We start from the raw sequence: 20176 nt of genomic DNA, 5'->3' as shown, positions 1-20176 counted from the left end.
AAATAATTTTTTCAAAGTACATTCACATCTGTCATCTACTAAATGCTTAGGAAATACAAAATGTATATTTAATATGATTTGGTAGATTCACAAATGTTTAATAGTACTACTTCAGAAAGCAGCTTTTAATCTAAAACCTATATTTAGCCCATGAAAAGGTCTATGAATAAAGTTTCAATAGGCTTTCAAAAGTAGTAATAAGAGAAAAAGTATAAGCAAAAAATATTTTTAACTATAAAAATTTCATTTTCAAAACTGAAAAGCAATGAAAGAAAGGGGAAATAAAGTAAGGAAACCTTTTTTAAGCCCCTGGACATTCCCTGTTATTTTATTTTTATTGTATTTGCAAATAAAATAAAAATGGAAATTGAATGATTCATTCAATTGTGAAAATAAGCACCCAGGAAGACAAAAAAAAATAAACACTGGAAATAGAAGTCAGTGGGGTCGTTTTTACTAATGGCATTTCAAATCTATCCACAGAAATCTAGTATTGAGGGTACAGATGAATGCGGATTTCATTAATGAATCTCTAAATCAGTGTTCTAAGAAAGTTTTATGTCTTAGAAACAAAAAGGGCCTGGTTATGTAGGATTATCATCCCACTTCTTATTTTGTTCCAGGTTAAGGAAAGCCTATGTGAGTCAGGTGCTCCTTAAGTGAACAAAGAATGTTTTTATTTTAATTTTATGGGATACTTAAGAATCAGGACATGAGTATAATACCCTGTGAATCACCTCAAATTTAAATCGCTTTATTCAATGCTTTGACTCCAAAAGCTATGATACCCAAATAAACCCCAATTACATAAATGTAAAAAGAAACACATTTGCCAAAATCCCATAAGAAGACTGCATTTTAAAGTACAACTAATAGTTCTTGATAAAGGTAAAATTGATGGTGGTCACTTTGGCAGCACTTATATTGAAATGATACAGAGAAGATTAGCATGGCCCCTGAGTGAGGATGACACACAAATTCATGAAGCAAGCCATCATTAAAAAAAAAAAAAAGTAAAACTGACAGAAGCTAAGATTTATACAAAATTCAGATACATAGGGTACCTGGGTGCCCCAGTCGGTTGGGCGTCTACCTTTGGCTTGGGCCAGGATCCCAGAGTCCCAGGATCCGAGTCCTGCATTGAGCTCCCTGCTCAGCAAGGGAGTCTGCTTCTCCCTCTGGCCCTACCCCCTCTCGTGCTTTCTCTCTCTCTCTGTCTCTCAAATTAATAGATACAATCTTTAAAAAAATTCAGATGTATAGTTACATTTCATGTAAAGTGAAGATACTGCCAGTATTCAAACTGTTCTGAAAATCAATTCACAAGTTGCATCTGTATTTCCTAAGAATAGGGCTTATCTTCCAGTGTATTTTTGTAAATTCAAGAGATGAAGGGGATTAACGCTGCTTTTTTTTTTTTCAACAAAGAAGGGTAAATTTTTTGTTAGTAATTCTTACATTCACAGTGGTTTTTATTTTGAAAACATTACAGGTTGGTTCCCCTTTTAAGGCTGTACTTACTGCAGCACCTCATTTATTATAACAGAAGTAAAGACTGCAAATACATTCTTAAGAGAAAACAGTATATTAAAATATACCACCCATATTTCTTAAGAAAAACTAAAAACCTTTTAGCCACGAATGACGAGATTATGGCACTTTGGTGTATCTGAAATCACAATTGTAAATTAATAAAAATGTTCTTATTTAAAAACCTAAAATTGTTCCTTACATGTAATTACTTAGTGCAAGTAAAATAAATAAAGTACCTCCATCATATAAATATATATATATATATATATATATATGTATACTTACCACCATTAGCAGAATATGATCTATTAATTGGAAAATGTGGAACATCTCCTCCGTTAATTAGTCTAAGATCTTGTTCTCTCTGTAGCTCCCTGATTATTCCATCAAGAATGCTTTCATCTTGGTCATTGGTTTGCTGTCCAATTACTTGTTCTACTACCTCACCATCACCTTAATGAGACCAAAGATAGAAAGCCACAAGATTACATACATTTTAATATACCCTAAATATAGTAAAAACAACCTTAATCTATAAATTTCTAGATAAATAATAAAAAATAAGATTAAAATGAAAATAAAACATATATCAAACAGTATTTGTAAAGAACTTTTAAATTGTTTGATATGTCGGCTTGTGTGTATGTATGACTTAACAAATGTCCCCAAATTAGCCATTATTAGGAGGGCCTTCTCATATTAAAGAATAATTATTAAATTATGAATTTCCAACTGTACTTTCTTGATGAAATATTCCAAGCAAAAAGTCCACAGTAGAGATCTGAGTAAAGTTTAAAGTTCAACCACAGATACAGAAAATGTTTTGCATCTTTATTTCATGAGAATTTCCTTTTTGAAATAAATGAAAATAATGGTCCTTTAAATACTGTCTCTTTTGAAAACACCTCAGTATATTGGTAAGTAGAGATTTATTTCTATTGATACACTGAAATACAATGATTACATGTGAATACTTTATTTACTTCTATATTCTTTTCCTTTCTTTTTTTTTTAAAGATTTATTTATAACAGAGTGGGGAAAGAGGGGCAGAGAGAAAGAGAGAGAATCCTCAAGTAGACTCTACACTGAGTACTGAGTCACACGGGGCTGGATCCCAGGTCCCTGAGACCACGACTTGAGCCAAAATCAAGAGTCAGATGCTCAACCAACTGAGCCACCCAGGCACCCCTATATTCTTTTCTTAAATACATCTTAGACATGTTTTTCATCTTGTCCTCTAGTCGGACTAAAAGGTATCCAAAAGGGAAGCCAAGTAGCCAAGTCATCAGTTATTATAGGAAATGAAGTGTGATGAATTAGAAATTTTTTTATTCAAATGTTTTGAGTTTTAACTATTTAATATTCATGCTTTTTGCCCTTATTTACACATATGACATTATAAAAGTCAATATCAGCAAATGTGTAACACCATTTCATTATTCTACAAATCTTTATGAGAGAGTACATAAAAGGATATGCAACATTTCACTCTATAAAAAAACATGTCTTAAATCCCTAGTAAGGAAATAAAATTCCATTTACAAATCAATACCTACCTCATACCTGGAAGAAAACCTACATCTAACAAAGATATGAAGGCATTCTGTTGTGGGGGATGCAGAATATGTAAGAGAAATGTATAAACAAGATTTGCTATGGAGGGGAAGATGGCCATGGAGTAGGAGGAATTGACTAGGCTTACCTCCTCCCACGAATTCAAGTAGATATTTACCAGTTCAGCCTAAATACTCCAGAAATCGATCTGAAGACTAGCAGAACAAACTGTACAACTAAAGGTAGAGAAGAGGCCACATCAGATAAGGTAGAAGTACAGAGGCATGGTTTGGGATAGAAACGGATCATGGCTACCATGGTGGGGAGGGAGCCAAGGTTGTAGAGAAGGGCAAGAGACAGACTTGCACAAAGGGGAGTTCACATGGGAAAGATGAATCCTCATAGAACTGGTTTGGTAAGCCAGAGAGGGTGAATTTCATGAGTTCTTGAAAACAGCAGGGCTTAAAGCCTGGAGTTTTATAGGTCAATGGGTTTGCCTCTCAGAGAGCATGCAAAGTATTGGGGCTGCTCTTGGAAAGAATTCAGGGCAAACAGCCTGTAGGCATATGGCATGGAAACTGATCTCAAGAGCACCTGATGCACACAGTGGGGAGCTTATTTGCCCATCTCAGAGTGTCCCAGAGAGGTAGGAGTCATGGAAAGACCTATCTGTGAACAAAGTAACTGGCAGCCACCATTTCCCTCCGCCACCCATCTGCATAAGCACAGGGTCATCTATGGGAAGCAGTACAGCACCAGAACTTACTACCTAAATTGCTTACACCAAGTCCCACCCCATCATGCTCAGATGGAACTGACCTTCCAAGTCACACTTACCTCAGTCCTAACACACCAGTTCTTTTCCCTCAGACTGGCCCAAACTCCTGCTAACACTGCATCTCCTGACCCAGGAGTTTTGCAGGACCTGGGTTCCAGTGGCAGTGACAACATGTCTCATTTCACAAGCAGACCAGAGCACATATAGTTAAAGCTCACCACAATAGGCCAAGCACCAAACAATGCTGACAATAGGCAAAGACAGCATCTACAGAAGATGGGCCTAAAGAATAAAGTGCCTGGCACACAACAGCAGAGTGCCTGCACCACACATTAGAAAAACTCAGTGAAGTGACAGGGCCTCGGGAAAAGGGGACACTACACTACAGGGTACTACATGGACTTCTTCTTCAAAAGGTTATTTCCCTCAAGAAGAGGAGACATAGTTGACTTTCCTAATACAGAGAAACAGACACAGAGAGGCAAACAAAATGAGAAGACAGAGGAATTCTCCCAAATGAAAAAAGAGGACAAAGCCACAGCCAGAGATCTAAGCAAAACAGACATAAGTAACATGACTTATAGAGAATTTAAAGTAAGGATCATAAAGATACACACTGGACTTGAGAAAAGAGTGGAAGACATCAGTGAGACACTTAAAAAAGAGATATGGAATAATACAGCAGAGATAAAGGATTCAATAAACAAAATGAATAATATGCTTGACAGAATGAACAGCAGTCTGGAAGAAGCAGAGGAATAAATTAATGACCTAGATGACAGAGAAATGGAAAGTAGTCAAGCTAAACAAAAGAGAAAAAAAAAGAATTATGTAAAAGAATTAGGGAGCTCAGTAACTCCATCAAATATAACACTCATATTATGGGAGTCCCAGAAGAAAGAAACAGAGAAAAGAGGGCAGAGAATGTATTTGAAGAAATAATAGCTGAAAACTTCCCTACTCTGGGGGAGGAAACAGATACCCAGATCCAGGAAGCACAGAGAACCCCCAACGAAATCAACAAAAGCAGATCCACAGAAAGACATATTATAATTAAAATGGCAAAATATAGTGATAAATAAAAAAAATAAGTCACCAAGACAAAAGAAGAGTTACACATAAGGGAAATCCCATAAGGCTATCAGCAGATTTTTCAGGAGAAACGTTACAACAAAAAGGGAGTGCCATATCCATAGTACTGAATGGGGAAAAATTTGTAGGCAAGAATACTCTATCAAGCAAGGTTATCTTTCAGAATAGGAAAGCTAAAGGGTTTCCCAAACAAAAACTAATGGAGTTAATGACCAATAAATCAGCTCTGTAAGAAATATTAAAAAGAATTCTTTGAGTGGAAAGGAAAGACCAAAAGTGACAGTATCAAGTAGGAAACACAAAAGCAGTGAAAATGAATATTTCTATAAGAAATCAGTAAAGGAACACACAACATAAGGGAATGTAAAATATGACATCATATACCTAAAACATGGGGAGGAGAGGAGTAAAGAATGGGCTGAAGCTTAAATGATACCAACTTAATACTAGAGAGCTAGAAGATGGTGGTGTAGTAGGAGGACCCTAGGCTTGTCTCATCCCTCAAACACAACTAGATAACTATCAAATCATTCTGAATACCCAAGAAATAAACCTGAGGACTGATAGAACAAACTCCACAATTAGAGGGAGAGAAGAGGCACATCAAGAAAGAAAGGAAGTGTGGAGACATGGTTTGGGGAAGAAACAGCATGGGTGCTGTGGAGGGAAGGGAGCCATAGTTACAGAGAAAGGCAAGACAATGAGGAGCACAAGGAGAACACTTCCCCCTTCGTTGGCTGGGAAAATGAGAAGGGCTGATTTTTGTGAGTTTTTGCAACCAGTGGGAGTTTGAAGACAGTAGTTTTAAAAGGTCCATGGGCTTGGCTGGGATAGAGCCCTGAGGGCACTGTGCTGCTCCTGGAGAGAAGGCAGGCAAACAACCCTGGGGCAAACAGCATGAAAACAGCAACTGAAAAACACCAGGATACACTGGAAAAGATTATTCACTCTTTTCAGAGTGCTTCCCTGAGAGCAGCAAGCACAGAGACCCCTCTCCTGGGACAAAAGAGCTGGCTGGTGCCATTTCCCTCCCCTGCCCCTCACATAAACTTAGAGCCACCTTCAGTAAACAGCACAGTTCAAACACTGGCTGCCTAACTTGCTTACACCAGGACCCACACCCCTCACTCTGTCCCTACTGTTCTTCTAGGTGAAGTTTGCCTCAGTCCTAGCACAGTGGGCCCCTTCCCCAGAAGACCAGCAGAAACCCCTGCACACACCACAACTCCCGATCAGGGAGTTCTGCAAGGTTTCAGTTCCAAGGGAAGTACCATCAAGTTTCATTTAACAAGCAGAAAAGAGCATACATAATTAAAACATGCCAGACTCTGGCCAAGGTCCAAACACTGCCCACTGCAGGCAAGGAGAGGCTCTGAAGAGGACTGGTCTGAAGGACAGGGCAGCTGAAACACAGCAGCAGAGTGTACTCAGCACACATCAGAGACACTTCTTGAAGCACCAGGCCCTAGACACTTTATGACTTCCTCTTCTTCACAAAGCCGTAATTGTCAGGAGCAGGAAACATAACAGGCTTTTCTAACACAGAGAAGTAGACATAGACTTAGAAAAAAAAATGCCTAGATGGGGCACCTGGGTGGCTCAGTTGGTTAAGTGTCTGCCTTTGGCTCAGGTCATGATCCCAGAGTCCTGGGATCGAGTCCTGCATTGAGCTCCCTGCTCAGTGGGGAGTCTGCTTCTCTCCCCTGCTTGTGATCTTTCTCTCTCTCTCTCTCTCTCTCAGATAAATAAATACGATCTTTAAAAGAAAAAAAAAGAAAACAAAAAACAAACAAAAAAAAATTAAAAATGCCAAGATTGAGGAATTCAAACACGGTCATGGCCGGAGATCTAAGTGAAACAGTTACAAGTAATATGCCTGATGGAGAATTTGAAGCAACAGTCATAAGGATAGTCACTGGGCTTGAGAAAAGTATGGAAGACTTCAGGGAGGCCCTTAACCCAGGGATAAAAGAGTTAAAAAACTGTCAGAAATGAAGAATGCAATAATTGAGATTCAAAACAGACTGGATGCAATGAAGTTAATATAGACAGCTATATGCACAAGAGGTTCTATGTAAACCTAATGATAACCACAAATCAAAAAACACTAATAGACAGGAAAAGAATAAAGAGAAAGGAATCCAAATATATCACAAAAGCAAGTCAGCAAACTTAAAAGAGAGAAAGATAAGAAATGGACCAGAGAAAAACTTCAGAAATAACCACAATACAAGTAATAAAATAGCAATAAATACATATCTATCAATAATTACTTTGATGTAAATGGACTAAATGCTCCAACCAAAAGACATAGGGTGACAGAATGCATTAAAAAAAAAAACAAACCAAGACCCACCTATATACTACAGACAGGAGATTCATTTTAGACCTAAAGATAAATGCAGATTGAAAGTGAGGAAATAAAAAAAAATTTATCATGCAAATCATGTGAAAAGAAATCTAGAGTAGCAATACTTATATCAGAAAATATAGATTTTAAAACAAAGAATGTAACAAGAGATGAAGAAGGGCTCTATATAATAACAAAGGGGACAATCTACCAAAAAGATAATGATTGTAAATATTTACACACCCAAGGTGGGAGCACTAAATACATAAAACAGTTAATAACAAACATAAAGGAACCAATCAATAACAATACAATAATAGTAGGGGACTTTAATACACTACTTACATACATCTAAACAGATAATTAAAAAGCAAACAATGACACAGTGCACTGGTGGATTTAACAAATATATTTAGAGCATTCCATCTTAAAACAGCAGAATACACATTCTTTTCAGATGCGCACGGAACATTCTCCAGAATAGATCACATATTAGGCCAAAAAAAGAGACTCAACAAATTCAAAGAAATTTAAGTCATACCATGCATATTTTTGATGACAAAAAAAAAAAAAGTAGAAGTTCAACACTAGAAAAAATCTGCGAAGACCACAAATATATGGAGGTTAAATAACATGCTACTAAACAATGAATGGATTAACCATGAAATGAATGAAGAAATCCAAAAGTACGAGGAAATAAATGAAAATAAAAACACAATGGTCCAAAAGCTTTGGGATGCAGCAAAAATGGTTATTTATACCAATAGAGAACTCACTAAAGAAGCAAGAAAAACCTCAAAGAAACAACCTACCTTTACACCTAAAGGAATTACAAAAAATACCAAACTATACCTAAAACCAGCAGATGTTAGGAACTAACAAAGATTACAGCAGAAATAAATGATATAGAAACTAAAGAAACAGTGGAACAGATCAAAGAAACCAGGATTGGGTTCTCTGAAAGATAAACAAATTCATAAACCTCTAGTCAGACTCATCAAAAAACAAAGAAAAAAGACACAAATAAATAAAAATACAAAGGAAAGGAGAAATAACCATACCACAGAAATATAATTAGAATATTATGAAAAACTATATGTCAATAAATTGGACAACCTAGAAGAAATGGGTAACCTCCTAAAAACATATTAACTACCAAAACAGAAGCTGGAAGAAATAGAAAATAGGAATAGACTGATTACCAGAAAGGAGGTTGAAACTGTAATCAAAAAACACCCAATGAACAAAAGTTCAGGACGAGATGTCTTCACAGGCGAATTCTACGAAACATTTAAAGAAGAGCTAATACCTATTCTTCTCAAAGCATTCCATAAAATACAAAAGGAAGGGAAATTTCCAGAATCATTCTATGAGCCCAGCAATATCTTGATACCAAAGCCAGATAGACACCACTAAAGAAAGAGAACTACAGGTCAATCTCTTTGAAGAACATAGATGCAAAAATCCTCAACAAAATACAATCCAACAATCAAGTAGGATTTATTCCTTGGCTGCAAGGGTGGTTCAGTATTCACAAATCAATCAACGTGATACACCACATTAATAAATGAAAGGATGAGAACCATATGATCCTTTCAACAGATGTAGAGAATGCATTTGACACAGTATAACAACCATGCATGATAAAAAACCCTCAACAAAGCAGGGATAGAATGAATATACCTGAACATCATGAAGGCTATACACAAAAAAACCCCAGCTAATACAATCCTCAATGGGGAAAAACTGAGCGCTTTCGCCTTAGGGTAAGGGACTAGAAAAGGATGTCCACGCTCACCACTTTTATTCAAGACGGTACTGGAATGCTAGCCATAGCTATTAGATCCACACAAAAAATAAAGGGCATGTAAACTGGTAAGGAAGAAGTTAAATGTTCACTATCTGCAGATGACACGAGACTCTATATAGAAAACCCTAAAAACTCTACCAATAAACTACTAGAACTGACATATGAATTCAGGAGTCACGGGATATAAAATCAATGTGCAGAAATCTATTGCTTTTCTATACACTTATAATGAAGCAGCAGAAAGAGAGTTTAAGACAACAGTCACATTTAAAATTACACCAAAAATAATGTTACCTAGGAATAAACCTATAACCAAAGAGGTGAAAGACCTATCTCTGAAAACTATAAACACTGATGACAGAAATTGAAGATGACACCAAGAAATGGAAAGACATCCATGCTTATGGACTGGAAGAATAAATATTTAAAAACGTCTATACCGGGGCACCTGTGTGGCTCAGTCCGTTAAGCAGCTAACTCTTGATTTCGGCTCAGGTCATGATCTCAGGGTCCTAGGATTGAGCCCCTCATTGGGCTCCACACTTGTGGAGTCTGCTTGAGAATTCTCTTTCTCCCTCTGCCCCTCTCCCCCCCCATAAATAAATATATCTTAAAAAATGTTTTAAAAAGACCTAAATGTGAGTTCTGAAACCATAAAAATCCTAGAAGAGAATATAGGCAATAATTTCTCTGATATCAACCATAGCAACATTTTTGTAGATATGTCTCCTGTGGCAAGGGAAATAAAAGCCAAAATAAACTATTGGTACTACATCAAAATAAAAAGCTTCTGCACAGCAAAGGAAACAGTCAACAAAACTAAATGTTATCCTACTGAATGGGAGAAGATATTTGCCAAGGACATATCCAATAAAGGGCTAGTATCAAAAATATATAAAGAACTTATATAAATCAACACCCAAAAACCAAATAATCCAATTAAAATATGGGCTGAAGAAATAAACAGACATTTCTCCAAAGAAGAAATCCAAATGTCCAACAGACACATGAAAAGATGCTCAATATCACTCATCATCAGGGAAATACAAATCAAAACTACAATGAGATACTACCTCACATTTGTCAGAATGGCTAAAATCAAAAACACAAGAAACATCAAGTGTTGGCAAGGATGTGGAGAAAAAGGATCCCTTTTGCACTGTTGGTGGGAATGCAAACTGGTGCAGCTACTGTGGAAACAGTATGCAGGTTCCTCAAAAAGTTAAAAATAGTGGGGCACCTCAGTGACTGATTCTTGATTTCAGCTCAGGTCATGATCACAGGGTTGTGAGATAGAGTCCGGTGCCGGGTTCTGCACTCAGCAGGATTCTGAGATTCTCTCTCTCTCCCTCTGCCCCTCCCTGCACTTGCTCTCTCTCTCTCTCTCAAATAAGTAAATCTTTTTAAAAAAGTTAAAAATAGAGGTGCTCTAAGATCCAGTAACTGCACTACTGAGTATTCACCCAAAAAACACAAAACACCAATTCAAAAGGATACATGTACCCCTAAGTTTATAGCAACACTATTTACAATAGCCAAGATATAGAAGCAGCCCAAGTGTCCATCAATAGATGAATGGATAAAGAAGATATAGTATGTGTATACACACACACACACACACACACACACACACACATAAATGCACAATGGAATATTATTCAGCCATAAAAAGAATGAAATCTTGCCATTTGCAGTGACAGGGATAGAGCTAGAGAATGTAAACTGAAATAAGTCAGAGAAAGATAAATACTGTATTACTTCATTCATATGTGGAATTTAAGAAACAAAACAAGTGAGCAAAGGAAAATAAAAGAGAGAGAGAGACAAGCTAAGAAACAGTGTCTTAACTATAGAGAACAAACTGATAGGTTATTAGAGGGGAGGAGAGTGGGGTGTGGGTCAAACAGGTGATAGGGATTAAGGTGTGCACTTGTCGTGATGAGCACGGGGTGATACAAGGAAGTGTTGAATCACTAGGCCTGAAACAAATATACCACTGTATGTTAACCATACTGGAATTAAAATTTGAAAAGAAGAGTTGATTTGACAGGGAATAGCATATTTTGGTGACTTATTCTAATATGCTTACATCATGCATCATGCTCATCACTGCTTCCTTTACATCATCCAGGATTGACTGGTATTTAAACACTAAATAATTCTCTGCATTTCACATAAGAGAATGGGCAAATGGCCATTTTCCAGTTTTTGGTCTTTGAAATTTCCTCATTTTTGGTCCATTAATTATGGACTGTCAAATTAAAATACCAATAATATGAGCAGTGCAATTTCACCAATGAGAAATGCTTGACACACTAAAGGTAGTATATTTAATGTTCAGGGTTCTAAGGAAGCAGGTTGATATATTCTCTGCTTGAGTATATGCCTGCTGTCCTAATCCATTTGTCTGTGTTTAAGTGACATAAAAATGCAAAACTACTCTGGTAAGTACTATACTGAAAATTAATAGAAGTATTAGGCAAAATATAACCTACTACAGAGCTTAGCAAGGGACATATAGAGAGAACAGCAGCAAGTATAACATTTTGCAAAATGTTTTAAATTTAATTTTGGAGATAACATACCATTAGCCACATATCCCAGCTGTGGTATAAGTTGTTCATCTTTACAATTTTCCCGTCCTGGTACTAGCCTTTGGAATTTTGTAGGATGAGGATTGCCATCAACATCCACCAAGAACGGGGGAGGCATGAGGTGAGGAGCTTGTTGGGTTTGTTCATCCAGTACATAGTTGTTGGCATCACGGATAAGAGGTCGATAATCCGTGTGGAAGAACATCTGGTCTGGAATCTTTATGACAGGTTTTAAGTATATAACATGCATAGGGAATTGATTTTTATTCTTAGAGAGAATACATTTTTCAAATCAGACACTTTTTACATACTCTTATAGCCCTCTATTGCTTTATGTTCCCTCTAGGTAGAAGTGAATCACCTAAGTGGTAATCTTCTCTCTTCTCCACAAAATCCTACCATCTGTATTACTTTCTAGCCCTGTACCATATTTCTCCAATTAGCATATGAAGGAGAGCAATAACACAGTAGATAAAGTTAGGTATTTTTACTTAAGTTGCAAACATCATACAAACCTTTATAGCTATTTTTATTGCTTATTTCTATTCAAATAAGGATAGATGAGGTATAATATAAATGGCAAAGCAGGTAAATACCAAATACATAAAAAACTCAAAGATGATATAAGTATTGAGCTAAACTCAATGATTCTGAGTTCTCTTCCAACTCCAAGAATCTACAATCTATTTCAAATTCATAGTTAATAAAATATAAAGAACCAATTAAGTTAGCCTCCAAAGTATTTTAACAAGATGGATAATAGGTAAAGTGGCCAAGCAAGAAAATTAACATTTGGTCACCAGCTGTTTATTTCTAATTTATGATAAGTTAGAGGATGCAATCTGGTAAAGCTGTTCTCCATTACACCTGAAGGGCAGTACAGAGAATATGTTCTAAGCAAAAGGATTTCCTAATGAATTTTTATATCTACATCACCCTATATCTTAATAGCGATTCAAACTGCCAAGCCTATGTTCTGGCAGTGATGAAAACTTTTATCAAGAAAGGTGACTTTGTTATTTTATATCTATTGACACACAATGACCCTTATTAACTGGAAGACTTCAAATACAATTTATGAATGATATAATCCAAAATTATAGTCTATAATAAAAATTAAATAGACTAACCTTTTCATAGTATTTACTGCATCCAAAACCAAAAAGCAGCAAATGCCCATGAGAGTCTGTACAGGCAAAATGGTTTCCATCTGGTGAAAATTTACAATCAAACACTGCACCATGGCCTTGGCCTTCAATCTGAAATTTAGAGGAGTCACTTTAAGTCATCTTTAAGAGGTAATTTTCAAATAATAAGTAGGCAATAGATTCTGCTTCCTAATATCTTGGAATCTGTGATGCATCAACATTCCAATGTACTCTCTGGCTTCTGTAGCCAGAACCCTACTGAAACAGTAAAGCTCTGAAAGAAATTAGGAAAATCAAAATGCAATAGATGGTATCAAATATTACTAGCAATGTCATATCTCAAGAAGTACTAAATGAGTAACTGAGAATTTAAAAAAGACCTAAATACAACCAAAATGACAAAAGTGCTATCTGAGCAAAGTCAAAATAATATCTTCACACCTTAAATTGAAATGCAAGTAAGCCTTAAAATAACTTCCTAAAATTAAAGCACACGAATCAATTTTACTAACAAAAGACAGGGTATTATTAACACTCTAGAACTGTACAAAGCCTATAAAAGGGAGTTCAAAGGTTGACAATTTAGAAATGTTTCCTCACAACTATTCTTCAGAGAGGAACACTAAATATGGAGGATATGAGTATTCCCATTACCATAGGAGGGTGTTCTACTGGGAAAAGAAATAGCTCACCAGATTTTTTCATGGCTTGTATGAAATATATCTTAAGAGTATCTAAACCTCCAATTCCACGTTTGCCAAAGAACTTCCTGATTACTAACTAAGCCATATGGGGTTAACCAGAAGCAGATACAATATAGTCACTGTTATGATTTATACATTATGATTATTATTTAAACATTAACCTTTTTGTGATTTTGGTTACTGTTAACTCCAAAAGCTTATCAAATCTGAGTTTCTAGAATTTAGAGGTGGGGACAAGAATTTGGAAAATGCTAATGCCATGATAACAGAGTCACTCTGACAGGTGTGATTCTCCATTGGCCTTAATCTCAGGTCTTGAGACATTCTCTAAGTTACTGTATGGATTTAAACACAGATGACAGAGGTTCCTGGGCACTAAGTATACTTTAATTACCAAGTTGTCATATAAGAGATGCCTGTTTTAATATGAACTAAACACAGATTTTTCTTACCATGTTAAAATAATTCCGAATTTTGGTCCCCCGGTCAAGGTCCCAAATAAAAATGTTCCCATCATGACCTGCTGAAAGTATGATCCTTTGATCAAATGGATGTGCTTCCAAAACAAATACTTCATCATCATGTCCCTGTGATAAAAATCAATATTAAAAATGAAAAGCAACACCAGGTATTTGGTTTATTTGGCCAAAAAATCTCTCAGGAGTGTGCTATTAATCCCACTTAGATGAATTTATGCACACCACAGCATTTACTAGATGGACACTACAAGAAATAGTTCAGTTAGAGTTCTTTATATGTTTAGGTGCTGATTTCAAAAAGCATTCAATACAGAAGACCCAAAAAGGTGTTTAAAGTGTAGTCTGAAACAGTTACAGCTCATTAACCAGGCCCCTAAAAAAGAATTTGTATTTCTATGACTCTGCTATTTAAAAGACCCACAAAAAAATGGGACAAACAGAATCTTTCATTAACACCCAATTCTGCCACGGAGATAACACACAAACCTTCATTGTTCTTTATCTAGTACTCTCTATCCCTAGTATTCAAAAATTTATATTTTGGAAGGCCCCATGGTACATTCAAACAAAAAAGTGTAGTGGCTCTGCCCTTTATCTACTTTATAGTTGAAGGTTTCATTTAATATGCTATCCGAAAAATGGGTTTGCTGCTAAAAAAAAAAGTTTGAAAAGCAATCTTCTCTATATATGTTTCCCTTACCAGTGAATATCAGTTATATAGAGACCTTATGAGGACTCTGCAACTGTAGCCTAAAGGTCAAATCTAGCTCCCAGACATTTTTGTACACACAGCCCATGAACTAAGAATGGTTTCTGCATTAAAAGGCTTCAAAAAACAAAGAATATGCAGCAGAGACCATATGTGGCCTGCAAAGCCTAAAATACTTACTATCTGGCCTCTTAAAGAAATAATTTGCCAACACTGGACTCAGATCATTGTTAAGGAGAATACATGATGAACGATAGGTTCCAAGTCTTAGAAACGCATGCATGACATTCTGAAGTTGCATTTCACTTAGGAACACATCAGCATATATACATCAGGAGCTTTTAGAAATCATCATATCTTATGACCCTAAAAAGTGCATTTTATCCCAAATCATCGTATAAAAATGGAATAATAGAGCACCCTACCCTATTACCTTTATGTATAAAAATATAACTTATTAAAAAATAACTGCAGACTGGCTCAAAATGTGTAGGTAAAATCCCACTGCAATAAATACTCTTACAACTGAAAGTTTACCAAAACTCTTTTCCCAGTGAGCACTAAAAAGTTACTTCTTTGTTATATGCTAAATAATCAACCTGATATAACAAATACTTTCTCAGGTTCCTAATGAGCAAACAGTAAAACTACTTTGTTAAACTCAAATGATAATGATACAACTATTTCAGTTTACATTGGAAAAGAGAGGCTTTTAAATAGGGGATTTTATTTGTTGGTCACACGTCATAGGATAGGCCATAGTCACTGGATCTTAGGGAACAAAACCTAACCAAATTCAGTAATGTCATAAGATATATCATCTGCCTTATTTTTATTTATTAAGCACACCTCTACTTTCACCACTGCCACACAAATTCAAATTATTACCATGGCCCATCCTACCATAGACTCCTATAGTCTACCCAAGTCACTCTTATCTTCATTCCAATCTATTCCCTCTATTCTGTTGCCAGAATTTTACAGTATTCTTCAAAAGCAAAATCCACATATCATTCCTTAGCTTTTAAACCTTTTAATGGTTTTCTATTGGTCTAGGATAGATCTTATAAGACCCTGAATGGTCTGGCCTCTGTCCATTTCTCCAGTCCTATCGGTGACACTCTGTTCTCTGTGCTCTAGACAAAAATTGGCTTTCTTTCAACTCCCTTCGACCTGAAGACCTTTGATGTGCTTTTCCCTCTTCCTGTAAGGACCTCCCAACTCTCTTACATATGTAATTTATCAAATATTTACCGATATCCTACCATATTGTAACAGAAAATAAGAAAATATCAGGTGGTGATAAGTGTTATGATGAAAATAAAGCAAGCTGATAGAATAAGACAAAGACTAGAAGCTACTCTAGATTGTTTGATCAGGGAAAACCTTGTCAAGGAGGTGACATTTAGGCTGAGACTTGGGTAATTTCTACCTATTGTTCAAATCTTAACCCAAATTTAACTTCCTGAGGAAGTTTCTCTGACCGATTTTGACCAGGGCCAAATAGGTTTAGACCAGGTGTGGTCACCCTATTAGAAACTTGCATTGTATTTTACACTTTTCTTCTGACCATTTACTTAATTAATTTTTGTGTGTTTTTTTGTCGTTGTTTTTATTTTTTTCTTAATAGGCTGTAAATCCCAGGATGGGATTTAGGGGACCCTCTAATTTACTATTTATTCCTAACATCTACCTCAGTTGCTGACACACAGTAGATGCTCAGTAAGTATTTGCTGAGTGGAAGAAATTTACCCTTCACTAAGACCGCAATTAACAAATTGTTAACACAGAAAAGATAAATATCAAAACTAATAGATCTGACTGTTACAAGGACTAAAAATAAAGTCTGTTCTAAAATTGTTTTAGTAAAATTCACTGAAAACAGATGACCCATGAATCAACCCATGAGAAGAGTACCACTAAACAGAGTTCTAAATTAAGGTACATATTTTTTTTTTAGGGGAAACATCCTTTTATTTTATTTTTTCAATATTTATTATATTAAATTAAGGTACTTATTAAGACAGTATTTTACACAGATTTATAAAACCAGTGGCTATGACATGAACTTTGAAATTGTGATTTTTAGAGACACAGACTTGTGCTAATACTGTAGTTAATACATGTGGCTATTAAGCATTTGAAATGCACCTAGTCCAAACTGAGATGTGTAAAATACACACTAGATTTCAAAGATTTAGTATTTTAAAAATATGAAATAGTTAATTAATAATTTTCATATTAGTTACATGGTGAAATGCTACTATTTTGGATATACTGGGTTAAACGAAATATATTATTAAAAATAATTTCACCTGTTATGCTTTACTTTTTCTGTTGTGGCTACTAGAAAAATTAATATTACATATGTGGCTCAGATTATATTTCTATTGGAGCATGCTGCATAGACAAACATTTCCTAACAAAGAATCAAGCAAATAGTATAGATTTTTCTACACATATTAACAGAAAATTATATCGGGAAATAGGGAGAGGCAGAAGGGGATACAGAATTGGCTAAGCAGATAAAAAAAAAAAAGAATCTAAAACTCCACTAACACAGTGTTAGGATTTTATTCAGGAAAGAGAATTGGAAGGTATATGGAAATACTCCCAAAATTAAACAAATCTTTAGAAACCTCAGAGGTTATAGGTAAGATTATCTCACATAGGAGTCAAATGAGGATGATACCATGGTATACTACAAAGTGAATTGAGTCATGATTCTAGATTCTAGTCCTTATCACTTACTACTTTGTAAACCATATGGCAATCACTTGGCCCTTGTCCTCAAAGTATTTACGAACTGATGATGAAGCAGATAGGGAATAAGGCTTTTACGTGGCATTTAACCTGAAGTGTACATGATAAACCAACAAACAACCCCACCTATGTGACTTCCGCTTTTCATATCACAAATATTACAGTCTTTTACTACAACAAATACATTTTTAAAAGAGGAAAAGCAACCTTTTTCTCCCACTTTTTCCTCTTACCTCTACTTCTTGCATAAATGAATCTCTGAAAGTAGAATATAAAGGATACCCTTGTCAAAATAAAGTTAGCTCTACCCCTAAAACAATAACAAAAATCTCAACTCAAGCTAAAAACAAAATAACTTACATATCCTTGACTGCATTTAACAAAATAAATAATTATCAGACCTCAAAAGGATCTTGAAATGTTTTCATACCTGCTTTTAGCAGCTATATCACGTACCATCCTTATTTTGCAGATATGTCAACAGAGGTAACTGAAATATTTACTTCTCTGAGGGATAGTAAGTCAAAGAAAGTAAACTAAAATTTAAATTTCTTGTCTTCTGGAATAATGCCATTTTTGATCATTTTAATTATTCCAAAAATACTTACAGATAAAGTATGAAGAAGTTGCCCTGTGATAGAATTCCATACTTTCAAAAGGAAATTGTTCACTGCAGTAATAACTGTGGTGTCATAGCGATCCCAGGCCACCATAGTCACCTTAAGTTTAGTGACCTTGTCTTCCCCAGATGGCAGATTATTCCTAAACGAAAAAATTTGCAGTATTCATACAGACATTGTAAATTATTAACAAAGGTACATCTAAAATAGCAAATTATGAAAAAAATCTCTCCAGTAGCTTGCAAATTTTTAGATAAAAAAAACCTAAACTATACTTTTAAGTACTCACAAAATAAAATAATAAATGTACCTAAGTAGGGCAAGACCCATAAGCTTATTTTAGGAAGACAAAAGACACAAAACGACAAAAAATTCTGTAGTTACACAAGAACAAAAAAAAAGTGAAACTAGAAAAAAATCTACAAATCCCTTGAAAAATAAAATACAAGGTCATGTTGGCTACCAGAAAATATGAGGAAAACATATAATGGACACTTTATTCCCTTAAATAATAAATTTTTAAAATAATAGGTCTTATAAAAGAGCAGCAAGAAATTCATTAACTTTTAATTTAGTTGAATACGACAAGAATAGCTGGCTAGGACTACAATGTCAGTTCTATGTTGTTATTAATGGGAAGATAATTAGTTTCAGGGCCTTACCCTATAGAAACTGTAATGTCCTAAAAAATGTAATTATGTATTTTCCAATCAACAGGGAAGACAATGAAACAGAATGCTGATTAAGTGTAGTTATAATGTTGAGTAATGCTAACAATATGAAACATTATAAAGGTAACCTCAGTAAGACAGAGAAATAGTTAAACTTATGATGACATTTAATAGGAACAATTCTCAAAGTAGAAAGTGGTATAGACAGATATTAAAAATGACCTATAGAAAACTAAGGCAGAAAATAACTCCGAGTAGAGATCTTTGAGTCACAAGAGATCAGAATTTTGAATGACTCAGCAAAGTTTCTATCATCCAGTCTGTCCATCAACAGCAAAAGGCAATTTACTTAAAGACTAAATACAGATGCAAACTTCAGGTCTACCAATGAACTCCAAACTATTTACTAATCTAAAAAGATATTTTCATTATGAAATATAATTCAGTAAATCAAAAGATAGTATACCATATGAGAACCACTGAAATATCTAACATCCGATCTTACCCAGTCATTTTAGTAGCCATATCTAGCACTATACTCTTCCATTCTTGTTGTTGATATTGCCAAATTCTTGCTGTTCCATCTCTACTTCCACTAACAAATCTTAAACTGCAAAGAAACAGTTAAAATACCCTTATTACTTTTTTCCAAAATAGAAATCACTTTTTTTCTAATTATGAAAGTAATACGTTCATCCCCATACACTACTGGGAGGAATGAAAATTACACACTTTGGAACATGGTTTGGTAGTTCCTCAAAATGATAAAAAGAGTCGCCATATCACTCAACAATTCTACTCCCAGGTATAAATACAAGAGAAATGAAACATTAAGTCCACATAAAAACTTGTACATGAATATCCATGGCATTATTCATCACAAGCCAAAAAGTGGTAACAATCCAAATGTCCATCAACTAATAAAGGGATAAACAAATTGTGGTATCCATACAATCGAATATTATTCAGCAATAAAAAGAAATGAAATAATAATACATGCTGCAACATGACTGAATCTTGAAAACACTACGCTAACTGAAAGAAGTCGGTCACAAAAACCCACATATTGTATAATTCAATTTATACAAAATTTCCAGAATAGGCAAATCTATAAAGACAAAAACTGGATTAAAGGTTGCCCAGAGTTAAGGGTGCAAGTGCAGAGATACTGGGGAGTGATAGCTAAAGGGTATGGAAATTCTTTTTGGGGTGCTAAAAATGTTCTGAAATTGATTGTGGCAAAGGTTGCACAACCCTGTGAATACACTAAAAAACACTGAAGTTATGTTATGTGCATTATATCTCAATAAAACTTACAAAAATACATTCATTCACCCATAATTCTATCACCATTCATACTTTCATTTCTA

At 35.1% G+C, this 20176-nt stretch overlaps 1 protein-coding gene and 1 pseudogene across 1 annotated transcript in view; one reads left to right on the top strand and one right to left on the bottom strand.

Annotated features, from left to right (window-relative positions):
• The window catches only part of BRWD3 (bromodomain and WD repeat domain containing 3), a 216465-nt gene that overhangs the window by 95076 nt on the left and 101213 nt on the right, over positions 1 to 20176 (bottom strand). The window contains exons 13-18 of the mRNA XM_040630327.1: positions 19312 to 19416; positions 18124 to 18277; positions 14017 to 14151; positions 12843 to 12971; positions 11704 to 11929; positions 1819 to 1986 (exon numbers count right to left, since the gene is read on the bottom strand). Of these exons, the coding sequence (XP_040486261.1) occupies positions 1819 to 1986; positions 11704 to 11929; positions 12843 to 12971; positions 14017 to 14151; positions 18124 to 18277; positions 19312 to 19416 (917 nt within the window). The remainder of the gene's footprint in view (positions 1 to 1818; positions 1987 to 11703; positions 11930 to 12842; positions 12972 to 14016; positions 14152 to 18123; positions 18278 to 19311; positions 19417 to 20176) is intronic.
• On the top strand, positions 901 to 1001 carry LOC121103800 (annotated as a pseudogene).

This window comes from Ursus maritimus (assembly GCF_017311325.1).
Source record: "Ursus maritimus isolate PB19 chromosome X unlocalized genomic scaffold, ASM1731132v1 scaffold_X1, whole genome shotgun sequence".
Taxonomy (NCBI): domain Eukaryota; kingdom Metazoa; phylum Chordata; class Mammalia; order Carnivora; family Ursidae; genus Ursus; species Ursus maritimus.
This window is presented reverse-complemented; position numbering and strand designations above follow the sequence as displayed.